A 16,393-nucleotide genomic window follows, 5' to 3' on the forward strand; every position below is an offset into this window, starting at 1 on the left:
TTAAGTACTCGGTTATCTCCAGCACGCCCGTTGTATGGATGTGAGCGGCATCCGAGCAATCGTTTGCCAATCTCTCAGCGGTTCTGGTAATCGGAGGTTATGGTCCTCCACCTCCCGTCCCCTATATGATCTACGTACTCACTCTTTCCGAAGGATGCTACACTGACAGAGCCCCCTAGTGGCAGGTCATGAGAATACCCACATCTCTCCCAGTCCAGGCAGCAGATCATGAGGAACAAGACCCAGAAGAGCTGCCCTTCACGGACCACGCTGATGGGACGCCTAGGGCAACGTTTCGTAGAATCACCAAAATCTGTGACTAAGGAAATCCCTTGCAGACGATGCTGGTGAGGATTCTCTAGCCTACAGTAGTGCGGCCAATGCCTTATTACTTCGGAGGTGTCAGACCTCAGGGGATTGTGATGGAAAAGCACCTTATGGATGCCTCCGCCCAACACCAAGCCTCTTAGTACGGCCATTCCTTAGATATACCAGACGGTAGTTTTATCACTGGTCATTCTTGGCCAGGCTTGTGGTCTGGACCTCCATTGAAGAGATGCAGATCCGATGCGGCTGGTTACTCTCCGCTCTGACCAATGGCCGAGTCAGGACTTCCATCCGGTCCGTTTGGGATGGACTAATTAGAACAACTACATCACGCAACAGCGGCCAATAGCAACATCGATGTTGCTTGTCCAATTAACACACTTTTCACATCATGGAGTATTTCACCATACCGCATGTTCCTGCCCAGTCTGAGCGATATGACGATGGGACCGGCGGAGAACTGCAGCACATCAGACAAGGCCGACATGGTCTCCATGTAAAGACCATGCAGAGAGGAGGATGGAGTCCACCACATGGGGGCCCAGGACTAAGAGGGGCTGCAGAGCAAGTGGTGAGGGAAGTGTCCAACGCTCAGGGCTCATTCACACGGGCGCATGGTCTGTCCATATTCTTTACCGACTGAATACAGACAGCCCACGGACCCACTAAATTAGATTGTCTTTTTTTTTTACGTGGACCGATTTTGCATTTTGGGTCCAGTGATGGCGGCCCACAGTATCATCGGCATCAACGTGGCTGTCAGAATTGGGTCTGCAACACAGAGCTACACCGTGTCCACCTAATACGGTCTGAATGATGCCAAAACCCTCCAGGGCCGGCCGTTACTTAAATGGATCTTCCCATCTCAGGCATTTATGGCTTCTGCATCTCTACCTCTGTGCCAACAGGCGGAGTGAGCAGATCCATGGGGCGGCATTCCATTATGGGAGTCACACATAAATGTCTAAAGCTGGTACCGCACCTTTTAGCCAAATATCTACAGCAATCCATTGTGGCCAAACTAAGCCAACACCAACATTGTGACCACAGAGGAGCGGAAGAGAGAACGGCAACCCGAGGAAGAAGCAGCGCAGTCCAGAGAGAAAACTTTATTTCTGCATAAATGCATTCGCAACAGCGTGTAATACAGAAGTGCCAACGAGGCGGTGGGGGAGCGATCGGGGACTAAACAAAGCCCCCTAAACAAAACTATGGGACCAATATGTCTGTTGGTTCTTAAAAGGTTAAACTATTTGTAAATGTGATTCAATCAATTCCAGTGCTGAAAGGGTTAACGGGGTCGTCCAGAAGTGTGAATCTGACCTAAAAGGAGAACGTCATGAAGAATTATGGCTGTGGCCGCTTTCACACGGGTGGCATGATATCGCCGCGAGAAAATCGCATCTGTGTTCTGTGCGGTATTGCTGCGATTTTTGATGGCTGTGATTGGTTCGAGTGCCGCGGCTCAGCCAATCACAGTCAGCCCTTCCTGGAGGCAGGCATTTTAAACCTCCAATCCAGGAGGGGCTGCCTGAAGACCACAGAAAGGTGCGCCGCAGCTGCCGAGGAGACGTGCGCCGAAGCCGACAGCGCCGGCTAGCAGAGCTATTATTATTTATTTTTCAATGCAGATATGCCTTATTTTCAGGCATTTACAGTGGGATTTCCTACTGTAAATGTTGCATCGCACAGAAACCACGTTTTCGTGCGATGCAACACAAAGGAAAGCGTTGCCACAAAATCTTGCAAAATCGCGGCAACCCGCAATTTTTTTTCTCGTAACATAGGCTACAAAACATCACTAAAGTGAAGGAACCCATTGGAAAGCACGGGCTGCACAACACTGGATCTGCTTTGTATATATAGGGAAGGATGTGGGGTGGTGCCATAATCCGGTGTACGCTCCTGCAGCAGCTCCCCTGCCGTCATCTGTTTTGCATAACTCCGCCTCCAAGGACATCCACAACCCGTTACCCTCTTTGATTCCAGCGTTGGTCACTGCTGGACTCAACTCAAAAACTCTGATAGCATGGAGAGAGAAGCATAGATAGCGTCTTCAAGAACACGGCGGCAATAAACCAGCGGGGGCGGGATGAAGGATTCTTCATCAAAATCCAATCGTCTCAAGTGTATATGGGGGTCATCTCTGGACGCAAGAGCCAGGAACGTGTCTAAGTCACCTGATTAAATAGCCGAAGATGGGGCTGTGAATGATTGTACAGGGGTCTCTCATCCTGACTGCGGGGTCTTACTCAGCACTGGACAGAAGAAGAGGAGGAGAACAAGGAGCAGGAAAAGGGGGTGGGAATTGTTCCATCATATGTGGGGTGAGACGGCCGGTCCATGAGGCCACGCCCATTGCTCAAACTAGGAGTCTTTACGGGAACGGTCTCCAGTGTATGGTCCTTGTGACGTCCGTTCATTAGATGCAGGGGAGGAGACCTGGGCATAGTAGACATGGTGGACAGGGTCGAGCTGCAGTCACTGGTTAAGCTGACGTCACCACTGGCTTTCCTGAGATCTTCAAATCATCAAAGGGGAGAAAAGCAAGAAGCTGAAAAAAAAAAATGGGGGAAACAGTCAGCAACTCAAAAACATCAAAACATGAGCTTTCCAATTATTAAAAACACCCCGTTTACATCTAGGGACTGAACCTAGATGTAACCCATCCTGAGCTAGCCCTGCTCACAGCGGAAGGTTTGTTGCAATATATCAGAATACAGGGTGTAGTCAAATCAGCCGGATCCAGCGCTATATCTCAGTACTGGGGTCCTATATTGTAGTAACCATAACGTACTTGACTGCACTACACGATGGTATGGTGCACGGACCCCTGGGGCCCCCGGAACATAGTTTTCAATTTTGTATGAGTGAGAGTGTAAAACCCAATTGCAAATTTGAAGAGCAGCACATGAGAAGGAGAAATCCACTTTCCGTGTCCCAGAAAGTCCCGTCGGACTGCTGAGGTCGACGGAAGGAAAGCGTACTGGAATTGGCCCTCTTCTGCTCCGATAGGGGTCGATCATCCAGGAAGTCATCACCGTTGTCTGCAGGAGATTCCGGTACCGATCAGTGCTGAAAACTCAACGAGGCGATCGCGCCAAATTCCAACTGACACGGTCACACTGAAATCTGCATTGTCCTCTAATTGGGCCGTGGGCTTACTAGTAATCTGCATTAGATCTGCTCTGAATTGGCGCTTCGCCGTTCACCAACTCGGTCCCACCATGGTAGTGCCAGCTCCGGACTGCAGCGTCGAGCGGCTCCATGCATGTATCATAGCCGGAGGAGTTCAAGCAGAAACCAAAAAGTGGCAACAGCGCTCAAAATAATTTTCTTCATTAGAAAAACACATAACGAGGATGTATACACGAACGACGGTAAATAAGGTCCTTCGCAAATGGTCTGATCAAGGTATATGGGCCCATCCGCCAAAGTCCAGGTGGAGGCAGCCACAACCCCACTACAATGCTTGTCGTTCAGCCCCTCCGCCTCCTCTCCCTTTAATTGGACCATATAGATTGGTATTCTACTTTCCTTGGTTTTATTTGTAGGCTTCGGCCCAAGAGAGATGCATTCTTAACCCCTTCCTGCCCCGGGGTGTAACGGTACGTCCTGGCTGCGGAGTACTTAACGCAACAGGTCTTACAGTTACGCCCTGTGGATAAAATGAGATCAGAAGAGATCCCCTGCTATCCGGCAGCCGGACCCAGCTGTCACCGATAGCCCGCCTCCCCCTGTAACAGCGGGGGTGCTCTGTAACAGTGACCCCCTGCTGTTAACCCCTTCCCTGCTAGCCTACGTAGATCGTGGCATGTAAAGGGTTCACAGAGGGAGCGAACTCCCTCTGTGACGTCATCGGACTCTGTGTTGTAACCGTGGGGGAGTCCGTCGGGGTGCCATGGCAACAGGACGCCAGCTACAGGCGTCCAGCACTGCCAGTGCCTATGATCGCTAATACAAGCGATAAGGCATTGCAGGAGAGAAGCGATCATAGGAGCTATTGTACAAGCCCCCTACAGGGACATAAATAGTGTAAAACAAACAAACAAAAAAAAAAAGCAGAAAATTTAAATCCCACATATTTGGCAACGTCGTAACCGTAATGACTAGAGATGAGCGAGTATACTCTCTAAGGCACATTACTCGATTGAGTAGTGCCTTAGCCGAGTATCTCCCCGCTCGTCTCTAAAGCTTCGGGGGGCGGGGAACAGAGGGGAGATCTCCCTCTCTCCCGCCCCGGAACTCACCTGTCACCCGCGCCAGCCCCCGAATCTTTAGCAACAAGCGGGGAGATACTCGGCTAAGGCACTACTCGCTCATCTCTACTAATGACCTGTACAATAAATTGAACACGCTTTTTATGCTGCACGCCAAAAAGCGTTAAAAAAAACCCTAAGAAACAGGCAAAATTTGAATTTTGCCTCCCAACATACTCAATAAAAGTGATCAAAAAAGCCGTATATGTACCAGTAAGAACTCCAGGTCGTCTCGCAAAAACAAGCCCTCACAGAGCTCCGCCCATGGAAAATAAACAAGTTACAGGACTTTGAATGCAGCGATTTAGAAAAAAATAATTTCCATAATTTCCGGTTTATATTGCGGAAAAGTGGAAACACCTAGAAAGAATTTTGGCATCATTGTAACCGTACCGCAGAAAAAAGGGTTGTGTCATTTATGCTGCATGATTATATATATATAAATCTATGGCAGAATTGATGCGTTTTCTCTCCCTGTTACAAAACAAAAATTAATAAAGTTTTACAATATAGTCTTTGTACCCAAAAGTGGCACCAATAAAAACTACAGTTCACCATGCAAAAAAAAAACAAAAACAAAACAAGCCCTTATACGGCCGACGGGAAAATAAAAGAAAAAAATTTTTGCTTTTGAAAAATGTAGATGAAAATCTGCCAAAAATCGTTACGTCCTTAAGCCCAAAATAGGCCGTGTCCTTAGGGCAGCGATTCCCAACCGGGGTGCCGTGGCTCTCCGGCTGGGTACTGGTGTATTATGTCGCCACAGCAGCAAATATTAGCGCCCCTGTTAGCTTCTGATTGGCTGGGGGCGTGTTTAATCCAGAGTGCCGGCTGTCTCACAGAGCCGGCAGCGGGGACACGTGACAGAAGAGCCAGCAGCCGTGACGCTGGCCTGCTTGACCGTGCCAACGGCCAAGATGCATGACAGCAGAGCTGGCAGCCGGGACGAAGTAAGTGCGGGACTACAAGGAGTCAGTAAGTATATGGGGTGGAGGGTTAATGTTATTACTGGATGAGTGGGGGTTAACAGCCAGGGCCCGCAATAATGGGGGCCGCCATCGCAGCCGGGGGCCGCAATAATGGGGGCCGCCATCGCAGCCGGGGGCCCGCAATAATGGGGGCCGCCATCGCAGCCGGGGGCCCGCAATAATGGGGGCCGCCATCGCAGCCGGGGGCCCGCAATAATGGGGGCCGCCATCGCAGCCGGGGGCCCGCAATAATGGGGGCCGCCATCGCAGCCGGGGGCCCGCAATAATGGGGGCCGCCATCGCAGCCGGGGGCCCGCAATAATGGGGGCCGCCATCGCAGCCGGGGGCCCGCAATAATGGGGGCCGCCATCGCAGCCGGGGGCCGCAATAATGGGGGCCGCCATCGCAGCCGGGGGCCGCAATAATGGGGGCCGCCATCGCAGCCGGGGGCCGCAATAATGGGGGCCGCCATCGCAGCCGGGGGCCGCAATAATGGGGGCCGCCATCGCAGCCGGGGGCCGCAATAATTACTACCGAGGCCGCTGTGAGAAATATTCTGTCAATAGCTCCAGCTCATTTTGGGTGTGGGTTCCCCTCCATCCTGTCCTGCTCTTACCTGGTTGTTTCCTTCTGCCAAGTCTTGTGGGGTGTCTCCTTCTCGATTGCGTTGCAAGATGTCCGCCCCTGCCTGACACAATAACCTGGCCAATCCAGCGTCCTTCCTGCCCACCGCCAGGTGCAGAGGGGTACAACCGTTATACATGAAGGCATCCACCTTGGGCCGATGTTGTAGCAGATTTAACAGCAGTGAGCGGTCCAGCATCTCCACAGCCAAATGCAGGGGGGTCTTACCACTGGTGCCCTCCTACAGGACAAGAGGAGAATGAAGAGAACTACAAGTCTATGCAGCACTAGGGTATGTTCAGGGTAATACCGGGCATACCTGACTGTTGATATCCGCTCCGCTTTCCATCAGAAGGGAGATAAGCGCTTGGTTCCTCTTCAGCGTGGCAATGTGCAGACAAGAGAGACCTGCGCACAGAATGCAGAGAGCTGAAGGGTAAAGTCTGGACAATGCCCGTATCCTCCACCAATATCCCTCATTCTCCAATGCCAGAGTCTTAGTCACTCCAGATGCGACCACAGCCCGAATTTCACAGCCTAAACCCCTACTATTTTAGTAATCCATCTTCTCAGGGATGAGCTCACCTTTCCAGTTCTGAAGCTGCATGTTCTGTGGTCCCCGAGGGCCCCGCAGCAAGATCTTGGCACACTCTAGGTGCTCTTTCTCACAAGCGAGGTGGAGCGCCGTGTCTCCCTTTCTGTCTTGTAACTCCAGGTTGACGTCTTTTTCCACCAAAGCCTCTACAACCTCCACCTGTTCCAAGTAGACTGCAAGATGCAGGGCCGACTGAAAGGAAGAAGGGAAGAACCGTGAAACATGTCAACCGGACCAATGAGGCGCATTAAGCCAAGTCACACTGCGGACTCCTGACCCGCCAGACACAAGACCTCCCGCACTCACCTGGTACAGGTCGTTCTGGATGTCCAGCACGTCTTTGGGAGCCAAATCGATGAAGTAGAGAGACAGCGTTGGGATGGCGTGGATGATGGAGAGGTGCAGGAGGCTGCAGGCAGAGAATGCATGTTACTATTATATACACACACGCACAACATCCTTATCCAGAAGGGGGCGCCATCTAGGTGATGACACCACACAATGAACATCTCTCTTCCTTGGTCTCTCTTCCATGGGGAAACCTGTGCCTGCAACCACAGGTGGCAATCTGTAGGACTTCAGAGGGGCGCCGGGTTGCCAAGCGGTTGGTATTTTTGGTATGTACAGTTCCGGTCGGGCAGACGCCGCCTGTACGCAGTGCAGATACTAGTGGGAGGGGTCAGGGGTCACAGACTGATGACAGCACGGCGGCCGCCCCACTTGAGCTGTGGACTGAGTGACTGCACCGCTTGCAGGGTTGCTGCCCGGCTGGAGGTCCAGCACCGGGGTCCGTATTAATGCATGGGCCCATTATTGGAGGGGGTCACCATTAATATTGGAGCCACTATGAGGAGCACACTACTCTGTCACTTTAGGCAAGTATCAGTGGTTCAGATAGGTGTTGGTATCTTGTGTATTGGTGCCTGGAGGATACAGACTTGGGACGCCCAGTGTGCGAGTAACTGCTGACCGAAGTCGGGCCCCTTATCTGCGCGGCCCCGTGGTGGCCACTGTCCCCTGGCTATGTGTATCACTTTTAATTCTAGTGACCCGTTATCACCGCAGGTCTTCACTAGGTGGCAGCAGGGAGACAGCCACCTTCTCTGCACGGCAGGCCGGCCCCACAGGAGTTAAGGCGGCAGTCAGGCACCTCGCAGCAGCCGGGACTTTCCAGGCAGCCTGTGTGGATGAAGACTCAGAAGCAGGCGGGTTTAGGCTTTACAGACACGGGCGAGCGCGACGCAGGACAGTGGAGAACGGACCAGATTTAAACCCGCTTTTCATGCAAAAAGGAGAAGAAAAAAAATTGCATGTTTTTCCATGATAAAAATCAGATCGCAGTCACGCTGCACCCCGTATTTTTTTTTCAAGATCTCATAGAAAATGAGAAAAATAGAACGTATGGCGACTTTTCTAAATTGGACAAAGAAGAAATAAATTATGGGCCGCTATGAATGAAGCCGTACAAATGAGGCGACCGGTTTTCAGCGCGAGTTCTGTCCATGTTGGAATCAGACAGAATTCGCATACGGGGGGGGGGGGGGGGGGGGGGGGAATGTAAATCGCCCGCGTGAATAAAGCCTAATAATGAAGTTTCAGCCCTGAAGACCATCTCTGTATGCGGCCGCAGCAGAGAGAACTCCGATCTTGGCCATTAACCACTTAGATGCTGCCGTCAATGACCTGACAGAGCAGGCTGTCTCAGGGACGGCCCTCCTGTGAAGACATCTCACGGTGCTGTTCATTAGCCATGGAAGCCCCGAGCCTTGAGACGGCCCCCAGGGCCGCTATGGATGTTTTCATTATTAACCCCTTAATAACACTGCCCGCTTTATTTTTCCTCACGACTTTCAAAAACATCCTGTCTTCCTTCCCTGCTGATGTGGCGGTCTGAGGAGTCGCTCCTTGTGGGACCAGTTGTGTTTTTTTAAAGCTACTATCTTATGTACTGAAAAGTACTTTCTCTCTCTATTCGTGACGGGACTTGAACTTGTGATCGCTCATAGAGCTATACCAATAGTATTACATCACACCGTAGGAGTGATCAAAGCATCGCGAGTTCAAAGTCCACTACGGAGACAAAAAAAAAAAAATCATTTTTATTAATTAAAAAAAATAATAAAAAGGGAATAAAAGTTTTAAAAAAAACAAAAAAACCTTTTTCCATTTTATAATAAAAAAAATTCTAAATATAAAGCTCAAGTAGGTATTTGGTATCTCTGTGTCCATAAAAATCTGATCTATTAAAGTAACGCATTATTTAACCCAAACGGTGAACGTCGTCAGAAAAATAGAAACATAACTAGAGATGAGCGAAAGCTACTTGGCCACGCCCCTTTTTCGCCCGAGCGCCACGATTTTCGAGTACTTCTGTACTCGGGCGAAAAGATTCGGGGGGCGCCGTGGGTGAGTGGGGGGTTGCAGCGGGGAGTGGGAGGGGGGAGAGGGCTCCCCCCTGTTCCCCACTGCTACCCCCCGCTCCGCCATGCCTCCCCCCGCCTCCTGAATCTTTTTACCAGAGTACGGAAGTACTCGAAAATCGTGGTGCTCGATCGAGTGATTACTCAAAACGAGTATATTCGCTCATCTCTAAAAATAACGTTAGAATTGCGCTTTTTCGGTCGCCTTGTCTCCAAGAATTTTTTTTTTATTTTATTTTTTTTTAATCTAAAGTCGTATGTACTCCAAAATGGCATCAATAAGAATTACAGGACGTCCCGCGAACAACGAGCCCTCGCACAGCTGTGTGGATGGAAAAATTAAAAAAATTATGGCAGTCAGACGACGGCGGCAGAAAATTTAAATTTTTTCCAAAAAGATTTTATTTTTTAAGAAGTATTACAGAAAAAAAAAAACCTCGACATAAACTTGGTATCGTAGTCGTCGCACCGACCCACAAAATAAAGTCATCATGTCAGTTTTGCTGCCATGTGTGAACCTTAGAAAACACGACTCCCCCAAAGATGGCGGAACGCCTCCTTTTGTTTTCATTGTTTCGCTTCACTTTGAATTTTTTAAAAGGTTTTTTCTTTCAGTACATCATATAGTAGCAGTGAAAAAAAATATAACTCTTCCTGCAAAAAACCACCAGTCCTCAGACAGCGATGCTGATAATAGAAGAGTTATGATTTTGAAGTGGGTGGGAAGAACGAAAATTGGGAGGGGGGGGGGGGGGGACACGTCTTTAAGGGGTTAAAAACTTTTAAAAGTTTTTCAATACGTTACATGGCATCACTGAAAAATATAACCCATCCCACAAAATCCAAGCCTTCCTACGGGTGGGTTGCTGGGAAAATAAAGTTGTGACTCATTAAAGGTGGGGAGGAAGAACAAAAAATGAAATGGTTTAGGGGTGAAGGGGTTAACCGTGATATCAGCGGCTCCGCTTATAATGCTCCGTAAATGTGGCATGGTTATAAGAGCAGGTAACCTGAAGCAGAATCTATGTGCCCCCCCCCCTCCCGCCGGTCAGGGGATTTCCTGCAGCGGCCCATCGGATGCATTCCCTTGTGGGGAATTCTGGAGGATGCCACCCGAGCCGCTGGGCCACCACCCACCCCGAAGCCCCTGGTGCGCGGCTCAGCCTCCCATCACGGGGGATTTTCACAGCCTGAAATAGCTTTCACCACATCCTCATGTCTCAGCCGCCAGTCGACCGGCTGCACGAGGGGTTAACACACACAGGAATGTCCTCCGACCGGTCGGTCCGTGTACAGGAAGCCTCACAACCATGAGGAGGAAGGTGCAGTGTCCGACTGCCCACAAACAGACCCGAAGAGCTTACAATCTAAATCACAGACAGTGACTGGGAACATGGCGGTCTTCAGGACCCAGCGGACACGCCTGAAATGACTTCCTTATTGCAGATCACATGCTGAGGTGCCGCAGCAGCTGTAGGTCACGGGACACCCCCAATTCTATATCTGTACTAATATGGGGTATACAGGCGAAAGAACCCACCCAGAGGAAAGGGTTAACTGCCCTGTCACATACCAGGTCTGAAGGACCTACTGAGCAAAGACCCTACTAAGAGATGGGTAACCCCCTAACTAGATGGAACCCAGGACCCCCTATCAGCCGACCCCCACCACATACTAACCCCTTAAAGGGACTTTAAAAAAAAATTAAATTAAAGCCAGATAGAGAAACAGATTCTAGCGCATCATTTTTTATTCCGTTGTCTATATGTGACTACGGGGGGCGGCCATCTTTCCTGAGCTACATTTAACAGCATTTAGAGAGATGCTTTACAGCAGCTTCATAGGCCATCCACACAATGGACAGGAGGGGAGGCTGTTCTAGACACACTGTGACCTGTGCAGGGAGGGGGAGGAGGTACTCCCAGCAAATCACCTCTTGTGACTGGTGGATCCTGCTTGGGAGAGGACTGCTGCAGATCAGGAAGTAATGGATGGACTGATACTAGGCGCTGCGGTCAGCCGGGGAAAATGCAGGATTTTAGGATTTTTTTTTTTCAAAGAATCCCCCAAAATTCATTAAAAATATATTTAACATAAAAAAATGTTATTTGCACGACATCATGTTTGACGACCGTTTTTTTCATCCTCCTATTCCAAATCATCGCCATACGAGGGCGTTTTTGGCGAACGTGTATTATAACCGCAAATGCGAAGTTTTTCATGCAGACGCCGGGCATCACTTGGAGCTTCACATCATTGTGACAATCCGATTTTCAGGCGCAATAGAGGATCGCAAGGATTTTAACGGGAAACCTCACATCTCACGGCGAGGGGGGGGGGGGATGCGTTCCGGAAAACGCAAAAAAAAAAAAAATAGGACGCGCAGCGATTTGTTTACCTCGCAGCGTCGCTCATGTGTACGTCTCCATTCAAAAAAGGGTGTTCATATTCGCGCGTGTTTTATACGTTTCGCGTTCGTCTGCACGTAGCCTTAAAGTTACCATTTAAAGGGGTCATCAGTATCAGATCAGCGGGGGTCCGCCGCTCGGGACCCGCACCAATCAGCTGCCTGAAGAGACAGCAGTGCGATCTCCAATGTCCTCCTCACTGCGGGGCGTTGTAGAGAGCACACAGGGAGGACGACACGGGACCCCCATTCTCAGGACAGCTGGGGGGCTCAATGGTGATCAGACTTATCACCTATCCTGTGATAAGTCGGTTTTGTACAACTCCCTTAACCCCTCAGATGCCATGGCCATCACTGACAGCAGCACAGGGGGTTAAAAGTCTTCAAGTTCTCTTCAATACCAGCCCATTCCGGAAGGTGTCCGCTATGTAATACAGATGACAACAGTCCCCCCCCATACTCTCACCCGGGACCTCTAACGTACGTCAGGAAGGGGTTAAAGGGTCAGGGTTCAGTCTCTTAAAAATAAAATGTCATACTTAAAAGAGGTTGTCAGGGGTTTAGAAAAACATGGCTGCTTTCTTCCAAATACAGCGCCATCCTTGTCTGTGGGTTGTGTCTGGTACTACAGCTCCGCTCCTATACACTTCAATGCAGCTCAGCTGCAATACCACACACAACCAATGGACAGGAGTGGCGCTGTTTTGGGATAGAGCAGCCATCTTTTCTAATCTGACAACCCATTTATATAAGTTTTAAGTATGAACTCGTTTTAAGGGGTTGCCCCACGATAACGAGTTATTTCCCCCCTGTGGATGGAGGATAACTTGCTGATCACAGGGCTTCGAGTGCCGGGACCCTCACCAATCTTGGAATGGGGTCTGGTACGTCCAAGAACCAATGGAAAGGCAGCTGCATATATACGTGTGCTACCTTGCCATTCATTTATGTTGGACCGCGGCAGTTTACCGACTACCTGCTCGTGCGTGCCTCCGCTCTATTCAACCACCACTGCCTTCACTGCACAATGACCCCAGTTTTGAATATCTGGTGGGCTCCCAGTCCCCGCCCCCCCATGATCAGTCCGTATCCAATCAGCCGATGAACACAAGAAAATTTGTTCAACGACTGATTGCGCCTTTTTTCGTGTCCAGAAAAGTTGTCGATGTCAGCAGCAAAATCTCTCCGTGGGAGCGGGGGATGGGATCCCGACAACCATGAGAGATGTGTTGGGGATGAAGAATTCTAGCTGCCTTTAGCATGTGAAGCTCTAATTGGATGGACCCTCGTACGTCCGGCCCCGGGGGTCTCCAGGGTCATCCTAACGGATTTCTTACCACATGTACAGTTACTCACGTGTCGCCTTCTTCGGACAGGTACGCCAGGCTGTCTAGCTGCTCGCTGTCAGTCTCTGGGGCTCCACTAGGGGGCAGACATGTCTGCGTCAAGGACTCCGTTAAAGAGACAGAGCCGTAGGTGGAGTCTACCCGCTCAGAGTCCTGGACCTCAGACGCTTTGTCTGCAGCATCACCGTGCAGCGGCCGAGAGGCAGAATCAGATGTTCCCGCAGCGGTAGCGGAGTGAAGCGTCAGCACCTCCTCCTGCAGCGACTGCACCGATTCCGCCAGCCCCGAGTCATAGCGACTGTCTTCCGGGTGGAGGCCCAACTTCTTGGAGCCCCATTCATCCGACATGGTGGAGAGATCCCAATACAAGCTGCAAAACACAAGCAAAACCTCAGTATACGGCTAGAGAATGACCGGCGCGTGGGGAGGAGGAGCGCGGGACGGACAGCGCCGTCACCCCCCTGGGAGGAGGAGCGCAAGATGGACAGCGCCGTCACCCCCCTGGGAGGAGGAGCGCAAGATGGACAGCGCCGTCAGCCCCCTGGGAGGAGGAGCGCGGGACGGACAGCGCCGTCACCCCCAAGAGGTGGAGAGGGGAGGGCGGGGCCGACAGAGCAGGTACCCCCCCGCCGGGAGGCGGAGAGGGGAGGGCGAGACCGCCAGAGCAGGTACCCCCCCCCCCCCGGGAGGCGGAGAGGGGAGGGCGAGACCGACAGAGCAGGTACCCCCCCCCCCCGGGAGGCGGAGAGGGGAGGGCGAGACCGACAGAGCAGGTACCCCCCCCCGGGAGGCGGAGAGGGGAGGGCGAGACCGACAGAGCAGGTACCCCCCCCCCCCCGGGAGGCGGAGAGGGGAGGGCGAGACCGACAGAGCAGGTACCCCCCCCCCCCCGGGAGGCGGAGAGGGGAGGGCGAGACCGACAGAGCAGGAACCCCCCCGCCGGGAGGCGGAGAGGGGAGGGCGAGACCGACAGAGCAGGAACCCCCCCGCCGGGAGGCGGAGAGGGGAGGGCGAGACCGACAGAGCAGGTACCCCCCCGCCGGGAGGCGGAGAGGGGAGGGCGAGAGGGCGAGACCGACAGAGCAGGTACCCCCCCGCCGGGAGGCGGAGAGGGGAGGGCGAGAGGGCGAGACCGACAGAGCAGGTACCCCCCCGCCGGGAGGCGGAGAGGGGAGGGCGAGACCGACAGAGCAGGTACCCCCCCGCCGGGAGGCGGAGAGGGGAGGGCGAGACCGACAGAGCAGGTACCCCCCCGCCGGGAGGCGGAGAGGGGAGGGCGAGACCGACAGAGCAGGTACCCCCCCGCCGGGAGGCGGAGAGGGGAGGGCGAGACCGACAGAGCAGGTACCCCCCCGCCGGGAGGCAGAGAGGGGAGGGCGAGACCGACAGAGCAGGCACCCCCCGCCGGGAGGCGGAGAGGGGAGGGCGAGACCGACAGAGCAGGTACCCCCCCGTTGGGAGGCGGAGAGGGGAGGGCGAGACCGACAGAGCAGGTGGCACCCCCCCGCCGGGAGGCGGAGAGGGGAGGGCGAGACGGACAGAGCAGGCACCCCCCCGCCGGGAGTCGGAGAGGGGAGGGCGAGACGGACAGAGCAGGTACCCCCCCGCCGGGAGGCGGAGAGGGGAGGGCGAGACCGACAGAGCAGGTACCCCCCCGCCGGGAGGCAGAGAGGGGAGGGCGAGACCGACAGAGCAGGTACCCCCCCGTCGGGAGGCGGAGAGCGAGACGGACAGAGCAGGTACCCCCCCGGGAGGCGGAGGGGAGGGCGAGACCGACAGAGCAGTTACCCCCCCAGGAGGAGGAGGATGGGCTGGGCGGGACGGACAGCACAGTTACCCCACCGGGAGGAGGGCGGGGCAGAGAGCGCTGATATGAACCCCCCTCGAGAGGGTGGGACGGCAGGACAGACACACCTGTGCAGATGCAGGAGGAACAAAGCTGTGCCACCTGGGAGGCAGAGGGGGCAATAAAGACAGCGCAGTTACCCCTGTGTAGGCGGGACAGATCCCACAGTGACCCCCAGGATCAGGGGAGGGTTGGGATGGGCAGCTCAACGACCCCGAGAAGGTACAGTCAATACAGTCACCATGGCGACCCCAGAGAAAGGAGGGAGACACAGATATCACAGTGACCCCTGGGGGTGGAGGACAGTATAGTGACCCCGGCTGCCGGCCACTGACCCGGTAAATCCCTCACCTAGCACAACGGAGCCGCCCGGAGCTTCATCTTCATATTACAGCCGACAGAAGTAGGAAAATCCCCAAGACAGGGCAGCGCCCAATAGCAGCGGGACTTACTGACTGCAGGACCAATCACAGGCCACGTAGTACTGACGTCAGCAGTATCTCCTCCCACCACAGCGCTGTATACATAGGCCGTGGGCTGTAGGGGGTTAAATAGGTCACATGACCGGAAAAAGGTGGGATTCGTCGTGTGGGCGGGGCTTGCCGCGCAGTTTCCATGGTGACACTGTAATAATCCTCTCCATTGTCAAACCCTCTGCTTGCTGTCAGTGAATGTGAACATTATGTACATCTAGAGGCTGAAAACCGGCCGTTACCTTGTCCTGCTCACACAGCTGAGGAGTTGTTACTGCGACAGGAGGGATTTTACACTGATACACTGTAACAAACCAAAACATCATGCTGGCAATTATAATCACAAGTTTAGGCCACATTCACATGGTCAAGAAAATTGCGCAAGATTTGTGTGATGTGAGACGCACAAATCTCGTACGAATATGAACCCCATGAGCGGTTTTTTTCTCACATCGCGGTGCAGGAAAAAAATCGCGGCATGTTCTATCTTTGTGCGGAACGTATCGCCCATTGTTTTCATTGTGGCCGGAATAAACATTTCACGGCGTGTGAGGGGCTCGCGATGTGATGCGAGGTTTCCCGTTGCAATCAATGGGACACGCTTGCTTGTTCTCCGCCGCGCCGGAGAATCGCCTCTTCCCTAAAATGATGGAAGGCGTTTTTGACGCATCTGCGGGGACATCGCACATTCCTGAGCGCGACATTGAGCCGAGTTTCACGGATGGATATCGTATTCGCTCTTGTGCATCCAGACCAGCACGTTTCATGCGCTGCGAAACGCACAGAACTCGCACCGCGACAGCATTCATTCCAATGGATCTATTTAGACATGCGATCTTTCACTCGCAACGATGAGAAAAAAATCGCGTCCGTCCGCGTGAATGCACTTTATTCTGAACAGCAATGGAAACCTGAGCGAATACCGCTGAGGGTGCCGTGAGGAAGGGCATTCAGGTGGCAGACTGTGAGGGGCGCTCAAGAGGCCCGCTTTCCAAATCCGCCCTCCGAGGTCATGATCCACGCATTTCGTGTGGCGGTCGACGCGGTTTTAACTAAGCTCCGGTTCCGACTACAACCGAGGCCGGATTCACACGGACGTATTTGCGTGCGCAAGACACAGAAAATAGA

The 16,393-nt window shown here is 52.8% G+C and overlaps 1 protein-coding gene across 1 annotated transcript; it reads right to left on the bottom strand.

The window, feature by feature from the left end:
* Positions 1 to 1,421: 1,421 nt before the first annotated feature.
* On the bottom strand, positions 1,422 to 15,254 carry NFKBIE (NFKB inhibitor epsilon). Its single transcript, XM_066595220.1, has 7 exons — positions 15,144 to 15,254; positions 12,957 to 13,316; positions 7,080 to 7,182; positions 6,764 to 6,965; positions 6,498 to 6,586; positions 6,171 to 6,419; positions 1,422 to 2,881 (listed from the first exon to the last, which is right to left on the bottom strand). Exons 2-7 carry the CDS (start codon positions 13,292 to 13,294, stop codon positions 2,816 to 2,818), a joined length of 1,047 nt encoding a protein of 348 aa, XP_066451317.1. The 5' UTR covers positions 13,295 to 13,316; positions 15,144 to 15,254; the 3' UTR covers positions 1,422 to 2,815.
* Between the last annotated feature and the right edge of the window lie 1,139 nt (positions 15,255 to 16,393).

This window comes from Eleutherodactylus coqui, chromosome 3 (assembly GCF_035609145.1).
Source record: "Eleutherodactylus coqui strain aEleCoq1 chromosome 3, aEleCoq1.hap1, whole genome shotgun sequence".
Lineage (NCBI taxonomy): Eukaryota > Metazoa > Chordata > Amphibia > Anura > Eleutherodactylidae > Eleutherodactylus > Eleutherodactylus coqui.

Bases quoted from the DNA above. Each gene is read 5' to 3' on its own strand.
- NFKBIE (XM_066595220.1), bottom strand. From the start codon at position 13,294: ATGTCGGATGAATGGGGCTCCAAGAAGTTGGGCCTCCACCCGGAAGAC. The intron at 6,587-6,763 runs GTGAGCTCATCC...TTCTGTGCGCAG, and splicing joins GCAGCTTCAGAACTGGAAAG to GTCTCTCTTGTCTGCACATT. The intron at 2,882-6,170 runs GTAAGAGCAGGA...TTTTTTTTTCAG, and splicing joins TGGCAGAAGGAAACAACCAG to CTTCTTGCTTTTCTCCCCTT.